Source organism: Aulostomus chinensis, chromosome 16 (assembly GCF_037954235.1).
Source record: "Aulostomus chinensis isolate RoL2024-O1b breed Wild chromosome 16, RoL_Achi_v1.0, whole genome shotgun sequence".
NCBI classification, from domain to species: domain Eukaryota; kingdom Metazoa; phylum Chordata; class Actinopteri; order Syngnathiformes; family Aulostomidae; genus Aulostomus; species Aulostomus chinensis.
This window is the reverse complement of record NC_141335.1, coordinates 23,245,963-23,263,643: the sequence shown is the minus strand read 5'-3', so window position 1 is coordinate 23,263,643 and position 17,681 is coordinate 23,245,963. Positions and strand designations below refer to the sequence as shown.

At 46.3% G+C, this 17,681-nt stretch overlaps 1 protein-coding gene across 3 annotated transcripts in view; it reads right to left on the bottom strand.

Moving 5' to 3' along the window:
- The window catches only part of srfb (serum response factor b), a 23,287-nt gene extending 5,606 nt beyond the window's left edge, over positions 1–17,681 (bottom strand). The window contains exons 1-3 of one of the 3 annotated variants that reach the window (XM_086181081.1): positions 16,743–17,681; positions 13,291–13,557; positions 1,283–1,523 (exon numbers count right to left, since the gene is read on the bottom strand). In XM_086181081.1, the coding sequence (XP_086037207.1) occupies positions 1,283–1,523; positions 13,291–13,557; positions 16,743–17,381 (1,147 nt within the window). In that variant the 5' untranslated portion in view covers positions 17,382–17,681. The remainder of the gene's footprint in view (positions 1–1,282; positions 1,524–13,290; positions 13,558–16,742) is intronic. The other 2 variants (XM_086181080.1, XM_086181082.1) reach the window with 2 other exon arrangements.

Below are 17,681 nucleotides of genomic sequence, written 5' to 3'. Positions count from 1 at the left end.
AGTAGCTGCCATGACACCTCGCTCTGCACAAACAATAAGAGTGGCAGCCATTTTTATAATCTCTGAATACAACGATATCGAATTAGATCCATGGTTCCCAAATTGGGGTCCGTGTACCCCTCAGGGGTACCAACAGTTGCATCATGGGGTACACCAAAAACATCAGTAGTATCTTCGGGAAATCCTCCAACAAAAATAAAAGTTTTATATTTTTTCGGGTCTGGGAAGACCCGCTCTTCCTCTTCTGACCCTGATCCTTCTCACCCCATACACTTGAAGACCCCCGCACTAGCCAGTCAGAGGCAGATTAGGGCCGTGGGCAGGTGGATACACACCCTGTGGGCCTGATAAATAAGGCCATTTAGCTTCTGACCCGCTGAAACACAGATAATTGGCTGAAGCAGCCTCGCTCCACATGCATGAGAGCAGCAGAAACACACAGGACATCCGATGAAGTCTGAGTTCCTCCGGGGCTTCCAGTACCGCGTCTGATAGAGCTAGCATCAACATTAGCAGTGCTAGCCTGGCCACAACAGCCGGCTGAATGTTTCAGGCAGAACACGACTTTTTAAAAAGTTTGGGTGCTACTGAATTAGAATATCATCATACTCAAATATCCTTTCTGTTTTGGGGTAAATCCAAGGAGCATTTGGCACCTGGAGACTAGGAAGTGAAATACTGTATATAATTCCTGTGAAAGCCAACTTTAAAACACTCTAGGGATCCCAATCAGAGCCTGGTGACCCAAATCCTCATGATCCCTTGTGTTTCCTTGTGAGAGGTCAGGTCAAGTTCAGGGCCACACCGTCACTGAGCTCCAGTTCCACAAAATATGGCTTATAAATTCAACACGAGCATGATCCTTCATTGAATATTCATGACTAATTACAGGCCGTGTTCATCAGCCCTCACGGACACGTCTATTGTGTGGCTCTCTCTAATTATTCCTGTCCCTGAGTGACAATCAAAGGCAGCAGGGACAGTGGCCATAGACGTGGTTTTGCTGGATGTCGGGGGCTTTGTGTAGTCTGAGGGCTCCGAGTGTTGGTGGGCTGTGAATGGCTGCTGTGTGATATAAACAACTTGAGGAGAGAAGCACAACCACGGCGAGATAACAACTGAGGTCTTGGCGCAGTGTCATTCAAATTCTAATCAGCTCGACATTAACTAAACATGCAGGTCTGCTGGAGTGTCATCAAGCTTCTGAGGGATCAAATGAAGTCAGACAAACAGAAAATAATTTACTGCGCCAGAGCTCTGCAGATCTGGTTCTCGTACATACCAGGCATGAATGTGAAGCCACTGGGAAGCTGCATCACCCCCGTGGACGCGCCGGTGGTCTTGAGGACAGTACCGTTGGCACTGACGTTGCTGCTGGCCGAGACAGGCGCCAGGTAGTTGGTGATGGGAAACGAGGGCCCGCTGCTCACCTGCATGGTGGTGGAGGTGGTAGGTACTGTGGACTGCGCACTGCTGGCTGAGCCTGGTAGGCTGGCTACCGTGAAGGTGGGCTTCAGTGTGTCCTGAGAAAGAAAACAAACACCTGATGAAATCAAATCAGACATGGATTCATTCAAGGAGGAACCAGTGACGCCAGCAGCACACGGACACCGAACACAACATAAATAGGGTTTTTCCTCTCTGGCACAGGAGCAGGGTGGGCTGGAGGGTGGAGGGGCTATCAGGGTACCCGGTATTATCAGGGATCAGTGGACGGGTGGGCGCATTTTAAAAGGCTTGGGGCAAATGACAACAGCAAGGCAGGAAAAACAGGCTGGGACCCTCTAATTGCATCCACATGTAAACTACTGGTGCAGAGCTGCTGGACTCCCCCCCAGGCAGCTCCCTTCCTCAGCCATGATTCAATACAAGGCTTATGGAAAATACTTAATAAACACCGAATGTAGGAACTTCACCAGGATTCCATTCAAAACAATAACGTTTGCAGTATATGAAACTGCATCTTTCAATAAAACATTGTAAGTAGTTAAACTACAAATGAAGAGGTGGGTCCTGAGTCACGTTCAGTCGGAGCAAATTCATGCTAGCATCATGTATCTTTGCTCTGACTGACAAAGACAACACAGGGAAGTTCCAATCACATACATTTAAAGACCAATCAAAATTATCCTTAAGACCAAAAAACATATTTTTGATTAAAAGTCAGACTTTTTAAAAAGGCACCAAGATATTAATGAAGGGTTTGAAGAAACCCTGAGATCGTTCATAGTACCAGTGAAAGCGTTCCCTGTTATGATGGATTTAGCCTCCTTTGAGAGACACACATTTCTCGGCAAACTGTTCAAATAACCCACTATGAATCACTGGGGTGTAGAAAAATATGATTCAAACTCAAGGCTGATGGATAATTATGTCCAGCATCCTTCACCTTCCCTCTATAATTACAATCCAGTCAGGAAGAGCAGAGGAACAGAGTTACCAGACAACAACGCTGACGAATGGGACAATGTCACATGACACTTAGAATGTATGCATAGCCTCGGAGACGCAGCATCACAGCTTTAATAACTTGAGCATCCACATCAGAGCAGGATGTTTTGGTGAGTGGGCTGCATGAAGAGAGAAGGTGAGAGTCGCGCCAGAACTATACCGCTCATGTAAACCCACCACGCCTGACTTTACACCGGCCTTCATCACATGACCCCAATGCTCAGCAATAGCACACTAGGTGGTACGCAACGGTTACATAATGGACTCGTAATATGCTTAACAAGACATCATTATTACTTAATATTTACACGACAGTAAATTACACTGCGCCAATGCAAAACCTGCTGCCGGGTTTAAATTATGGAGGCCACATAAACGCCACTGTTGTTGAAAGTAGCAGGAAAGTTTTGTATTTTGAGATTTATAGTCATGAGAGCCCCGTGTAAGCTGTGACAGCAACTGTTTAATCATGTCTCCTGTGACTCTGGAGAGTTAGAAATTCTAATTTCAAACAAAAAGTCTCTTCAATCTGGAGAGGTGGCGCTTGAACCAGATAAAGAGGTAAACTGCTGCTACAAAGTACTGTAATCTGCGCTGGTCTTAGCACTGTTTATATTGTATTAGTATTTAGATTAATATTACTGTAATTGTAGCAGTGGTAAGAGTATTAGCACTGCGTTACTAAGAGCTTTAGGAGTACTCTATTTGTACTGGTCTTAGCATTATTAACACTATTAGTACTGTTAGTGCTAGTATTGCAAGTAATGTATTTGCACAAGTATTAGCATGATAAGCATTAGCGTTTCATTATTGTATTTGCCCAAGTATTAGCATTGTAATTGGATTTATTGCATTATCAATAAATATTTGTACTAGAATAGCATCATTAGCTTTATAAATCATTGGGAGTGATAGGATTGTGTTTGTATTAGTGGTCTGAGTGTTAAAATGGTACAATGTAGTTGTTGGTTCTCTTGATTTAAAGCACATGGCTCTGGGCTCTGTGTGATAACCTTTGGAGTGACTTGGCACTGTGTGAATGAAACTGACGTCACTACAAAGATGTGAAGTTCCCCCCACCTGCACGAGGAACTAAAAGTCAGCGGATCTCACATCTCTGTGGGTTTGACTTTTTCAAAGCGTCACTTCCGAGCCCTGTAAAGGCAATGCTGATACAGAGAGAACATTCTATGGATGTGTTGTTCATGGTGTATTTAAGTTAAACATCACAACTAGCACAATAAACTCTTGGCCTATGGAGTTTGCCCTGGTTTTCTGGTGTTATTTACACTGTGTTGGTCATTTGAGGGTGCCTTCCAAGTTGAAAACTTTTCATTATGACTCTAAAGCTTCATCATTTTCCCAGGAGAGAAGGTCCCGTTTGGAGCTCAGGTCCTCTGAAGGACGTACCTTTGGTGGCTGCAGCCAGCGGAGGATCCAGCTTTGGCATTTGGACAAAGCTTTCGTTACAACTTCAACAGACATGATCCAGGTCAAGTAGAAAAACAGCCATGTCTCGCAAGAGACGGCTTAGAGTGAGCAGGCAGCTCTCAGTAACAGAGAGGCAGTGTGGAAGCACGCTAAGACCACTCTCAGCCGCCACTGTTGGTTTTTATATGTGACTGATTACATGGGTGAGAGGTGGAGGTGCCAGGCGCCACTGACGAGGCCTCATGCACAAACGTGAATAGAGCAACATCAGAGGGGGAGTCTAGCTTGCCCTGCTATCGCTAAGAAAGTGAACTGTTTTTATTTGAAGACTTTAACACTTAGAAGAAGAGCTAAACAAGGATGTTGCAGCTGACTCAGTCTTGTGGCCCTCATGACGTACAAACAGCAAGTGTTTTCTTACACAAGCTGCTCTGAATCAACAAGCGTATACAAAACCAAAGCTGCACAGCGCGGAGCAGTTAGCCAGTCTGCAGCTCAGATCCAAGCCCCGCTGAGGGGCTCTGACAGTTCAAGGTCCTTTACCTCTTTAGTTAAACAGCAGCTGGAGAGCTGGGGGGTGCACAGGGGGGGGGGGGGGGGGGGCACTCAGGGGATGCAGTTGTTCTGCCCTTCTAACCAAAAAGAATAATGTCACACAACAATAGCAAAGCAAAACACTAGTGTCATATACAGGACATTTCCCGTGCAGGGAAACGAAAACAAGCATGCGGGATCCATCGAATAATCGTGAATAATCCATCACTCTTCCTTTCACCAGTCCACCACCAGGCCTGTCACTAATCGGCGAGCAGACCCTGACAGGAGGCTCCAGTCTGGGGTTAACCAGGAGCTCCAGCTGAAGATAGACAGACACGTCAGCACGCCAGAGATGTTAAAGAAGACAAGAGGAAGAGGAAGACTGATGAAGCAGAAGAAGTCGGAAGAGGAGGAAATAGAATGAGAATATTAAATTGAATATAAAATTGAAAGGAGAGGAAGAAAAAGTAAAATTATAAGAAAAAATAAATAACTGAAAGTAAACATATAAGACAAATATGTAAAAAAAAATTAAAGTAGTAGTAGAGGAAGAAAAATAGAAGAGGATTAAGTAGAAGAATAAGTACAAGCAGAAGTTTATCAAGGGTAAGAAAGAGAAGTAGAAGTAGTATAGAGGAACCAAAAACAACACTATCATGATACCAATAGTATCACAATACCTTGATCACTGATACACTACAGGAAATTCTTCTGTGATACAGTACATCAGCATAGCTGTGTAACTGAGGAACAAACAAGACCAGTTCCAGGGTCTACAGCGGGACCCCGGAGGTCAGCCAGTCCAGACTGCTTCATCCTGGATGTTAAAGGCTCTTCAGAATTCTCATGTGTTGTTTCCAACTACAAGAAGATGAGTGAGATTCACCACAGCTCTGACCTCCCGGCAGGAACAGAGAGTAAACGCTGTTTCAAAGACGGAGGGGTGCTTTGAAAGAACTACAACATGATGTGAAACACACACACACACACACACACACACACACACACACACACACACACACAGCTGAGTTATGGTACTTTCAATTAAGTTCCTACTCCCCCCCTCCCAACATCTTACTCACTATTTTATTATTATTGTAGAAGCACAGTTTGCTATATATTTGTGTGTGTGTGTGTGTGTATGTGTATGTGCACTTGTACTTGCAACATAGTAACATTTTAGGAAAGTGAAGACATTTTGACCAATAAGGGCTGTTTGAAGCTCAACACTTGGTTAGGGTCTGAGATGCAGCTGTGAGGGTTAAGGTCAGGATGAGGATCAAGGGAACGGTGGTCCTCACAAAGTGTGTGTGTGTGTGTGTGTGTTTCAGCAGGGAACAGCAGTAGTAATATCACCTGTTTGTTATCAGATTGGTTTATAACAGAGAGGGGGAATCGGTTACACCTGGACATTTTTCTTCATATTAGGTGATATTTTTGAAGCGTTTTCCGTCTCCCGGTGTTTATGCAGCTCTCGCTAAACCAGAATGTTGTTACAAATCATTGTCAAGTCCAAAGTTTATATGAGTTCGGGCCCGGTTCTACATCGATGTGCACATCAAAAATCAATACAATGTGGTTTTTCCTTCAAGTTGTGCGCTTCGTTGAGGTGCAGGCAGACTGATTGTACTTGGCATAACAGCACTGGCAGCCACACACCCAGAGGGGACACACACCAGCTCAACCCAGGCTTTGTTGCTGTGGTTTATGCAGACAGCTTCCGTGTCACTACTGTTCAGGGCCCATCCCACTCTTGAAAGAGCAGCAGCCATTAAAACGCCAACATTCAACCGCTGACCACCAGCCCAGCTACTGCTGCCTTCACATGGAGCTCCTGTTTTATGACACGGACGATCGTGAACTCCATGTGGTCACTCAGCCACCGCCATCATGCCCACCAGCACAGAATCATAGTTCAGTGCCTCTTCAACACACTCTCGTATTAATACAGCAGACAACATTTTAAAATGGTACACTAAAAACGACAGCTGTTTTAATAAGAATATTATTATTTGATACCAGTGGAATGACATCCTACTGTGACACTGAGAGCTGGTCCCAGTGAGTGGTAGTTAGCGGAGGATGTGCACCAGGAGAGCTATGCTGCCCTGAACACGACGGTAGTGCGTGTGGTTGCAATATCGTTTATTACCCTCTCTTGTACCACAGAGTGTGTGTCTGCGTGTGAGCACAGTCGGAGCTTTATGGGGTAGGGGACGGGAGACAGCATAGGAGCCAGAGTGCAAACAGCTGAGTGTACAGACAGCTGGCAGGAAACCTGAGCACCTCTGAGGGGGAACTAACCCTTTCCGGGCCAGCTGAGGCTGCAGGAGGCCACAAACGAAGACAAGCGACATCTGACTCTTGGAAGTTCTCGTTGGTCGGCTGTGGCTGAATTCTAGTCACGGATGGAGATGCTCTCCATTTGGGCTAATGTAAACAACAACATGGCCTGCTGTGTCCCAGCTCGCTCAGCAGAGAAACAAATGCCTGCTGTAGCTTCAGAGTGTCACCTCTTTGATGGTGCGGGTTTCTTTGTGTTGATCTCCGAGTCGCCTGCACCTACTCAGACCGCCACTATCACTGTGACCTACATAGCCAACTTCCACTGACCCACTGCTTTGTTTGACCATCTCCATGTGTCTCCTGTTCAACTGGCCGTTCTATAAACAGCACTGGCTTTTAGTTCAGAGTCAAGGCAGTGCATAGTAAACATAGGCCACCATGGTGTAATCCATTCCTTCAGCCCAGATGGGAGAGAGGACCAGGCTCGCTGTGATGCAGCTAAACCACAGTTCTGTCACTTCCTCCCCAGGTTCCTCCCTCTAATAATACATCCAAACTCACTGCTCACATCTCTGTATATACAGCAGCAGCATGAATACATGAAAAGATGTCATTTTTGAGCAAAAAAACAACACAAAACAAAACAAATAACACACCAGACATTAAAGAGAGTGAACTTCTGGTCGGACAAAACAAGCAATTCAGGAAAATGTGGGGATTCCAACATCGACCAAACTATTTTAACTCATTAGCTGCAGTTCTACAACATATCAGATTATATATATGATGCTGAAATACCTACTATAATCTGCTCGTTGGATTCCAGTTAAATTGGATATTCTGACTTATGACCTTTAAGAATTGGGTAAGTTTGAATGGAAGCTGAAAGTGAACTGCACAGTCCTCACATACAGTACATGAATATATATCCACATAGTGAATAAACAGTGTGTATATTTTACATATATGTGTGTGCGTGTGTGTGTATCACTGTGACGATAAAAAAACCTAATATAAAGGGAAGAATGTGTATAAAAGCAGGAGGGACGGCGTAATTACACACACACTAAAACAGGCTCATCAAGCGTTTATTGTTCGTTAGCTTCTGGTTTGTTAGGACGATGATCGCTGCTCTTTTGTGTGTTGTTAAGGGTTCTATATATGGTAAGACTGCCCTCCTCACATCCACAGACTTCATACGAGAAGACAGTTTCTGTTTTACTGGAAAAGGAAATGCGAGCGTAATTAAAAGGAGGACACAAATGATTCCCTATTCATGAGGGATTAATCATCCCAAATTGAAGGTGACAACTGGCAGACTGGTCCAGTGTTGGTTGGAGAGCCCATTGTGCAGTTTACTGGTGGCTGGCCCTTGTCTAATCTCCCATTTGCTGGCTCCCATCTCCCAGTCTGTCACCCTGCCAGCAACATGGAATTCGCAGCTCCATTTGGGACTGCTAAAAAAGGCAAGGCAGCCCAAGTGGAGGAGGTGCAGCCAATGGCTGCTGACCTGTCCAGTTGCTTGCTGTAAAATACAAGGGGTAGAGGGGTGGGGGGGTGACATAACGCTACTTTCCTCCCCCTCTAATGTAGCCAGCAAACTGCTCTCTCTGCTGCCAGAGTCACAATCCCTAAGACGCTGTCGCCACCACCTTCCTCTCCATACCTACACACCTTCTGATAAAACACATACACATATAAATAAATACATATATATGTATAAAAATATCTATCTTTCTGTCTATCTATCGTCACCTGAACACTATGCAGCCCTCATGACAGCTCAGACAATGAGAGACATCCATGCAGGTCCAACTCCCAGTTTGAGAACGCAAATTAATAATCTAATCACTTTTGTTTCTCTGGGGAGCCTCAAAGTTACTCTCATTTAAAGCCGGGCATATATTGAATAATGAGGCTGTCAGATCTGTCGGGGGACAACAGACATGGGAGGACAGCAGCCTCAGTAGGAGCGTTTTCTAGTCAGTGTTGCTTCCAACATCACGCAGCCAACATGTCATTTGTTAACTGTAGAATTATATCACGACAAAATTATTCCGCGTGATGTTTTTCCTGCATCCACCTCTGGTCTGACAGGCAGAGCCGCAAACATCACCATCATTTCAACAGCAACAGCACTGAAGGCCAGATGGGGAGGAGAAGAGGGGGATGGAGTACAGGAGGGGAGGAGAGGGAGAGTGAGGGGGGAGGAGGGCAAAACCAAGCGCTAAGCTGGATCCTACAAAAAAAACAAGTGCTGGGACTTGGTACCCTCATCCAAAAATAACCTCGAAAGCATAAAAACATCTGTACTGTCTGATATTAAGAAGCTACAAACAGTGACAACCACGAGCAAATACCCAAGATGGGTACGACAGGGTGCATCTCCCCCTCCTTCTTTAAGTGTTTACATCTAATGTACAGAGTCATTTCATTTCCCAGAATTCCCTGAGAGACCCACACTGAACCTTGTGCCTTCGACTGCAGATTTAACAAAGCACCAGCAACAGAAAATCAGCGTTTTTGAGACAGACGCACATCTCCTGTGAACGATGGCCCGAGATTCCCAGTGAAATGCGAGTGATTATTATGACTGGTTCAGTTTTTCATCTGAGCACAGCGGAGTGTTCGTAGAGTGAAGCACATCTTCTTCTTTTGTCACGTCTCCTGAGCGCTACTGAGGAGTTTGATGACATCAACCCAACCATCAGCCAGATAAGCAGCAGGCCGGTCAGCTGATGATAATGACTCAAACTGTCAGGACGGCTGCAAGCCAATCAACAGTGAGATCATTTCCAATTGTATTGCATAGTTCAAGACAAATCTGCAGTGCTCGTCAGGTGAGGGAAGGGTTGGGATCCATGATGCAACAGGCTTTTATTCTGAAGGCCTGACACCACTGTCAGAGTCCCTGGAAGTAAGTTAGCATTGTTGAACATCAAAGTCAAACAAACTAAAGCTAACTGCATTTTTACATTTTGTTTTCTTTAAAGCAGCGGTTGCTCACAACTGGCTGAACGAGACTTCAGAGGTTGTGGCGGACATTTTGCATCATCACACCAAAAAAGAAGACGCGCACAGCTGGTTTCGGTGATGTTGAAATGCGTGTGATCCCTTCATATAGTAACTTTAGCATTGCAGTTGTAACGATTGCGTCTACACTTCAAAAATCATACAAGTGGTTTCAGGTAAGAAGATCCTCCGACTTGTGTTTGTTGCAGAGTTTATTTTCCTCTACAATCAGATAAATCCAGTTTAACAATCAGCTTGTAGTCGAGGGAGCCCCTGCTTATGCTAGCTTCCAGGCTGGCTTACAAAACAACACAAAACAAAACAAAACATTTTACCAGTGCGTCTATAAGTATATTTTCAACAACAGCTAGAAAAGTCATGTGACCTGTCCTGGGGCCGTTATCTGTATCATTAAGAGTTTTTGTTTTCAATCACGCTTTCATTTCATGTTCCTGTTGGGATGACAAACAAGAAGGGAATTTCTACTGGTGTATGATTTGCCTCTCGCACCAAACCCTCTCTACTAGCCTTATCTCCTTGGCCCCTCCCTCTGGTCCCCCCAGAACTAGCCACCGTAATCTCCACTGTTTAGACTAGACTGGACTGTATGTATGACATACTGCTGCTGCTGAATAATGTCCAGACACAGCAGGAGTGGACTGTAACACATCCAGTGAATCCACCTGCCCTGTCTGGACCAGTACAGCGCTGATCCCATCAGTTTCCGTCTCCCACAGTCGTATTTGCACTGGGGGTAAAGGTCAAGTCCAGCCAACTAATAGACGTGAATCACAACATAAGCCGTGGCACCAATGTTTCTATACTGCCAGCTCATATCGACATCCATAACTCCTCTCCATATCACTAAATGAGTGGGGAGGGTGGGGGTGGGGGTGGGGGTGGGGGGGGATCACAGGACTCCAAAGACAGCTGCAGCTTATAAGGAATGTGAGGGGCCTCAGCCAAGAGAGCAAGCAGGGAAACCATACCATATATGGCAACAGAGGCAGATTCTAATTTTTATCAATGAGTGCAGCGGGCATAAGAGTGGCTTAAGATGCAAAGCTTGATCTCCCATCCTTGACGGTGTATGGTACGTGTAAAAACAGCGGGCCGGCAAACACGCCTGCGAGCGGCCATCTTCAAAGAAGCAAACTAAAGCCGTGTAAACAGTGGAGGGAATTTCGGCTTCCAGCGCGTGATCGCATGGAGGTGCGGACAGCCAAGTGTGTCTGCTGATGAATTTATCGCTTCACTTCAAACTCTCAGAGATCTCAGGTTAAGAACGCTTTGCCGTGATGTCGTGGGAAATACACCCATCCGCCAACTGCGGTCTAAAAATGTGACGCACAACATCAACAAATGCGAGAAGTAACATGACATCCAGAGCAGAGTTCTGAGAAATGTCTTCTTTTTTTTAACTCCAGAAACCATTTTCACAAATCTTTTCTTTTTTTTTTGTTTTTTGTGCAAAGCGGGTACAGTCATAAGGAATTAGCCAGAAATGGACGGGTGTCGCTAAGATAACGGGTACTGACCTGGAGTCAGTGATGGGACCGGTCTACTTATGAACCCATCTGACAAAGCTGGCTGACACCCCCCCCCATGAGTAGGTTTTCTTTACACTGTGACGTGATGCTAGCATCATGAAAACAAGGCAAACAGACAGCACAGCAGAGAGCAGCATGGATCACCATCATTGTTCCGCTTCAGTCCTTTTACTCCAGTCTGAAACTCAAGGTCCCATGAACGATGTTGTTGAATGCTGCTTGAACTCAAGACGGTTCAAATTTCGGACTGAAATGATAAGAAGTCATTGAAGTCACCAGCAGAGCCGATTAACTTTCACTATCTGCGTGAAAAATCTTTGATAGTGGAGCTCTGACAAATCGTTGTGTGCTGCTCGTGGAATTTTAGTGCCTTCACTCAGGTTTGTGTCTAGTTTTGACCCTTAGTGGAAGCCAATTGAACCAGTTCCCACAGCAGACAGAAGCCAGATGTGAGTGGGTTTTCTGGGCCAGAGGGAAAGGGGCTATAGATATGTCACTCTCCCAGTAGCTCAGGATACCATAGTTATTCATAGATATGAAAAAACATTTTCATCGACACACTGATGAATTTGGTGCCCGTGTACATGTTTGGGACACCGCTTTCACAAAAAAAAAAAAAAAAAAAGCTCATCCAAACAACTTTAAGGGAAAGTTCAGCAAAAAAATGAATATTTAATCATGATTTACTCACCTTCATCCCAGTGGAAGGTCTGGTACAGTTAGTCCATGATCTACTGAGGCTCAAAGCCTTGTGTGACGTTTGTCAAACAAACGTAGGATGTCGAGGCTTCAGAACCCTCGGATTAGCAGCGTAGAGGAATTTCATGGTTCCGCTATGCTGTTTCTCTTTTTTAAACATATGAAAACTGGTCACCGTTCACGTCAGTTGCTGAGATTACTGCTGCATCTCTTCCTGTGAAACTCCAGCAGTCACCCAACTTTCCATCGGCATGAGGTTGAGTAAATCAGGACTGAGTTTCCACACGTGGGTGAATTTCATCATCCTTTTCTAATATGGCACATTTCAATAAAAGATGGGCTACAGCAGCTTTTACAACCTGCAGCCAATGCGCTGCAGGCTGGTGAGGTCTGCTGAAGACACACACTTATCAGAACTGTTATCACGACAAGCGAAACACACATACGCCCCATCGACAGTTGAACGGCAAATCGCTGTTTTATATATGGGGAAACACAAAAAAAACACTCTAAATGCAGCATAATAATGTCAGACTGATGTTGGGGAAAAAAAAAAAACACCAAATGTGATATTCCAATACTTTTCTGAAACATACGGTCTGCTTAACCAGCTCACCCGCAAACACAAGACAGCGCCGCACCGAAAATCTAAGATAAACAGCAAAGTGCTTCATATAGCAGGCTGCGTGTTTCTCATCCTAACACAAACCAGACCTGCCGTGATTTATCTGGAAGAGTGTTACGAAGCTTTCCTGGATGAGAGGTCAGAAAGGTAAAGAGCAACAGCTCCTTTTCTTTAGCCCAGCAGGATAAGTCTCCACATCTTATCAGGCTCATCCCCAGTCTGCAGAACTTTGAGGGACTAACCAGCCTGTTGGTTTAATTAAAAAAAAAAAATGACTGGGTGCTCACTCAGAACCCAACCACAAGCCCAAACCCGAGGCCTCACACATGACAGGCAAAAGTTCAAACTTGTGTTTACAATAGGACAAAGATTATTTTCCACAGCTGCTCGTGGGCTTGATTTATTCGTACGGCTCGTGTTCTTGTCTCGCCTTTTCTGGAGAGATTTCAAACTACATCCACCAGTGCCTCTTTGTGGTGCTTTATCCCCCCTTTTTCTTTTTTTTTTTTTTTAATTCATGTTTCCATTAGAAACCAGACAGCCAGTGAGTCACACAGACTCTGTGCTTTCTGCTGAACACGAGGGAAATGTGCTGCAGCGACACAATGGAGCGCACTCAGGTGCTGCCATTCCGTTCACCCCTGACCTCCCTCTGCTCAGCCCTGATCTTCACCTTAGTTCTCCTCTGCTGATCCTCACCTTAGTGTCGCCCATGCCCTCCGACTCAGACACCTGATAGGTCAGGTCCGTCTCCTCGAAGCCCGTGGCACTCATGCGCTGGTCTGTGGAGGGGTCTGAGCGTGGCGGGGAGTCCGGCGAGTTGAGGCATGTTTGGATCAGGGCTTTACCCGTCTCACTGGTGATCATGGGTTGAAGTTTGCGAGTGGCGAACGTGTAGACGTGCCCAGTTTCACTGGCCACGAGCAGCAGCACCTGGGTTCCCGTCAGTGTGGAGAGCTCATATGCCTGCCGAAGAGAAAGAGGAAAAATAGTCTCACATAGTCTGGTGCGCTTGGTGGTTCACATAGCAACAAACGCATATTGGAGCTTAGGTTACCATCATCTCATATTCAACGCAACAGATTCCCAAAGGTCTTGAAATAAACAACATTAGAAACTAAAAATACCCCTGCAGTGACGGAGAGCACAAACCCAGCGAAAATAGCACGAGATAAGACTCCGAGAAAGGAGAGTGTGATAGAGCTGAGAGAGTGATTGCAGCAGGGGACTGGCCTGCACGGGAGAGAGAGGGGCTGCAGCACCCCCCCACCCCCACCCCCCAACCTCCTGCACCGGGACGGACAACACAAGGAATCAAGTTAACAGCAGGAAAACACGAGACCACTTTCACTCTCACACGCCGTGTCATTCATTACAACATGCAGAACCCCACCCCCACCCCCACCCCCACCCCCAAGGTGCACTATGAAATTCAACTGCATCCAACACACACCGGCTCAAACACACACCGAGGCTGCACTTGAAGTGAACTCCAGAGAAAGCCTTTTTATCTAAATGAGTCATCAGTTATGTGGAGGATGCTTGCGATGCCTCAATGGCAACCTGCCATTAGCATTGCCTCGGAGAACGAGCTGAAAGGTGGGCCACCGCACAGAGGAGCAACAGCAGGAGGAGTCACATCCCCTGTAATACAGGGGTTGATTAAGCTGTTGTACAAGTACTACAGCTACTACAAGAAGAACTTCTGGCATCTGGTGCTTCATGTCACAGCAGTGGCGGCGGCGGCTTTACAGGAGCAGGGAACGAGGTGAATGTCATCTTCTTCCACCTCCATCTCCCTTAATTAGCTCTGCATTGGCCAGAGAGCAGCATCCAACATCAGAGCCTGACGTCTGGACCGCATCCAAGTCCGAGAAGGACTCGTTTGTCAAGCGTGCTAGGTGGCAGCACAATCGAGACCTCCACCACACTTTAATACCTTTCCTCGCTCTGATGATTCTTTCATAAATATTAATGGCTGCAGGTTGTAAGAGTGTCAACTTCCCAGCCAGGCTGCATATCAGAGAGGGATAGTGAGACATAGCTCCAGCGCACACATGTACTTCAAAAACAAAAGGAAAATCAATGCTGGGCTGTTTAATTCATCATCCTCTGTTGTGTGTGCTGGTGGATGGAAGGAGAGACTGCTAGATGTAATCCCCAAAGGCGGTCTGGAGGCGCCCTGCAGCGCTGCGGCATGGACGGGTCTATGTGCTGATCAACAAACCAATTAACCATTAATTGCAGTCTGTTGTCATCTGCTGCTTTTATCCATTTAATATCGCATTTGCATCACAATGGGAACATTTCATAGTTTTATGATTGACTGAATAAGCCCACTGGCAGCCTACAGAAGTGCTGCTCGGTAGTTTGTCTGACGACATTCCAAAACATGGACTGACTGTCAGACGTTTCACTCAAGTAAAGCAGGTTTAGTCCAACAGGAGCCTTTTCTGTTTACGTAAATCAGCCATGAAACTGTCCTATCAAACGTAGTTACAGTAAGAAAGAGAATTAGCACACTCAAATAATGGAACAACAAAAAGTAACACAATAGCTCCTTGAGTGACCCGGTGCTTCCCACTGAACGTTCCTGCGCAGGTCATCTCAAACTTCATGCGCTGGACGTGAAGCGCAATTTTCTTATTTGCTTCCCTGTTGAGATGATCTTTTTTTCTGCTTTGATTTGCAATTTGTTAATTGGGCGTTGCGTCTTTCTGTGTCGTTTCCTACTTGTTGCTTTTCCCTATTGGTCTTTACTTTATGGATTTGTTGTTGCTTTTCTTTGACAGTTGTGTTTACATGACCGCGGCTGTGTTTTCCTATCCGCCGTCGCGTTTTGCCCTTCCAGGCCACTGTACATCTGAGAGGAGAAGAGCCTGTTCCTCACTCACTACATCCTTCAAACTGAGAGCAGCTCATCTCATCCTAGAAACCAGTGTGAGACCCATCATCTACTATGAATCTGCCCACTCCACCCACTTGTCAATTTTGGTGATGGCTGACATCGTGTAGGCAACATTTTCAAAATCTCCATCCCCACAGCATGTCAAACAGTGTACGTGTTGCCAAGAGCCTACATAAAGACACCTCAGTTTCCACGACAACGGTCTGGGAAACAGGGGGGGGGGGGGGGACACACACAAAAGAAATAGAGCAGAGTACACAGTGCAGAAAGTAGGAAAGGACAAATGAAAACTCTGCTTGTGGGAGTTTATTTTGAAGTCATAATGAAAAGATGACAACGTCTAGAGCAGACGACCGTGTTTGGCGGCGTGCTCCACACAGTCGTCTTCTGATGTCGACGCTGAGCATCACAAAGCAATACTTTGAACTTGGCAGCACTTGTGTGGTTGACTTGTGGAGTTGAAATGAAATATTGCTCCGGCTTCAAGCAAGTCATGGACTTTTTTTCTTCCTTTTTTATTCGAAATAAAGAAAACAACAACTCTGAAACTGAAAGAAAGTGCCACAGGGTGCAGGCAGGTGTAGCTGGCCGCTGACATCACAATGCACAGCGCCATAATGCATGCACACAGTTCCTGGCACCTCTTGCTGGTTCAAGTGCCCACAGACTGTCCTCTGATCCGTTTCCCTGGGGTTTAGTCAGCTGTTGGCACCTCCAGACCCTGCTGGGGCCCGCCACCACATGGCTGCCGCATGCTAGCAAAGCCCTGCCTCAGTGACAGAGGGAACAGCCTGTGCACCACTGATGGGAACAGTCCGAGGAGCCTCTATATATGAAAGAATATACGTGTGCATGAATAACCATTGCAAGGACATCAGTGTGTCAGAGCATGTGTGTGTGTGTGTGTGTGTGTGTGTGTGAGTGTGATGGCTGGGGGTAGGCACTCAGAAATAGAATTGTCATTTTGCCCAAGTCTATTTAAAGCCCATTGCTGCCATGAATGCTCAGACTTTCTCATATTAAGAGAGTCAGGCTGAGCACCAACAGTTGTATTGATGGGAGATTTACTGCTCATCACAATGCTGAAATCTAATCTGGTAGCAATTACGGAGTTTGCCATGATGCTGCATTCTAGATGGCATGGGGAGGCTCAATCCCAGCCGTGACTGAATACTCAGGATTATATAGTAAAATGAAAGCCAGTAACTCTTGCCTGCTGCAGTTGTGTTATCAGCGGACTCACCTTCTTCATTATACCAGTCTTCCTCTTGCTGAACGTGGTGTATCGTCTCAACTTGTTGTCAATAAATTCCATCTTTATCTTTACACGCCCACGTGTCTTCTTCCCCGGCTTTGCCCCGGCGACCCCTCCAGGTACCATGCCGTAACCTCCGGGAGGTACTCCCATCTCCTGACCTGTGACCGCAGCCTCCATCTCCCCTCTCTCCCGCTTTACCCCTCTCCTGCTGTCCCCGAGTGAACCCACCGGGTCGTCATCATCTCCGGAGTCCGAGTCATTCTCCGAGCCGCTGCACAGAGGCGCGCTATCTCTGTCCGGGTCGAACCTGGCTCCATGAGGCAACACAACTCCTGTGTTTAGAGCCACCATGTTGCCCTGAACGGCGGTCTGTAGCGGGCTCACCCCTGTCCCGTTTCCAGATCTCACACCTCGCGGACCCCCAGGACCGTTAGCCCCCAGCATCCCCACGACGTCTCGTTCCCCGTGTCGCCCGCTTTCACTGACCCCCGGTAAAGCTTGCCCTGGTCTGACCAAGACGGGACGAATCCCGCTGCCGACAACACCCGAACTGAGTCCTGTGGTACCTCTGCCTGGAGCTGAGCCGTTCCCAGATGGTGCCGACCCAACCTGGCTCGGTAACATTCTATTTACTGGACCGAGTCTCTTTAACACCAGCCCGAATAGCTGGAGCTCGTTATCTCTTGAATGACAGATAAAGCGCTTGCACGCCTCGGGCTCGAAACGTAAACAGACCAGACCAGTTGAGGTTTTGGAGACTACAGGAAATAACCGAGACAAAGTTTGGGAGGTGATGCTGGCCCCCAGACCCTTCAACCCCGGCGCAGTTCGCTTCACCCTCCTCTATTTCCAAAACTCCGAGCACTTTCTCAAAAAGGAAAACGCGAAGGGCGACCTCGATGTTGTTCCGCCACCTCGTATAGT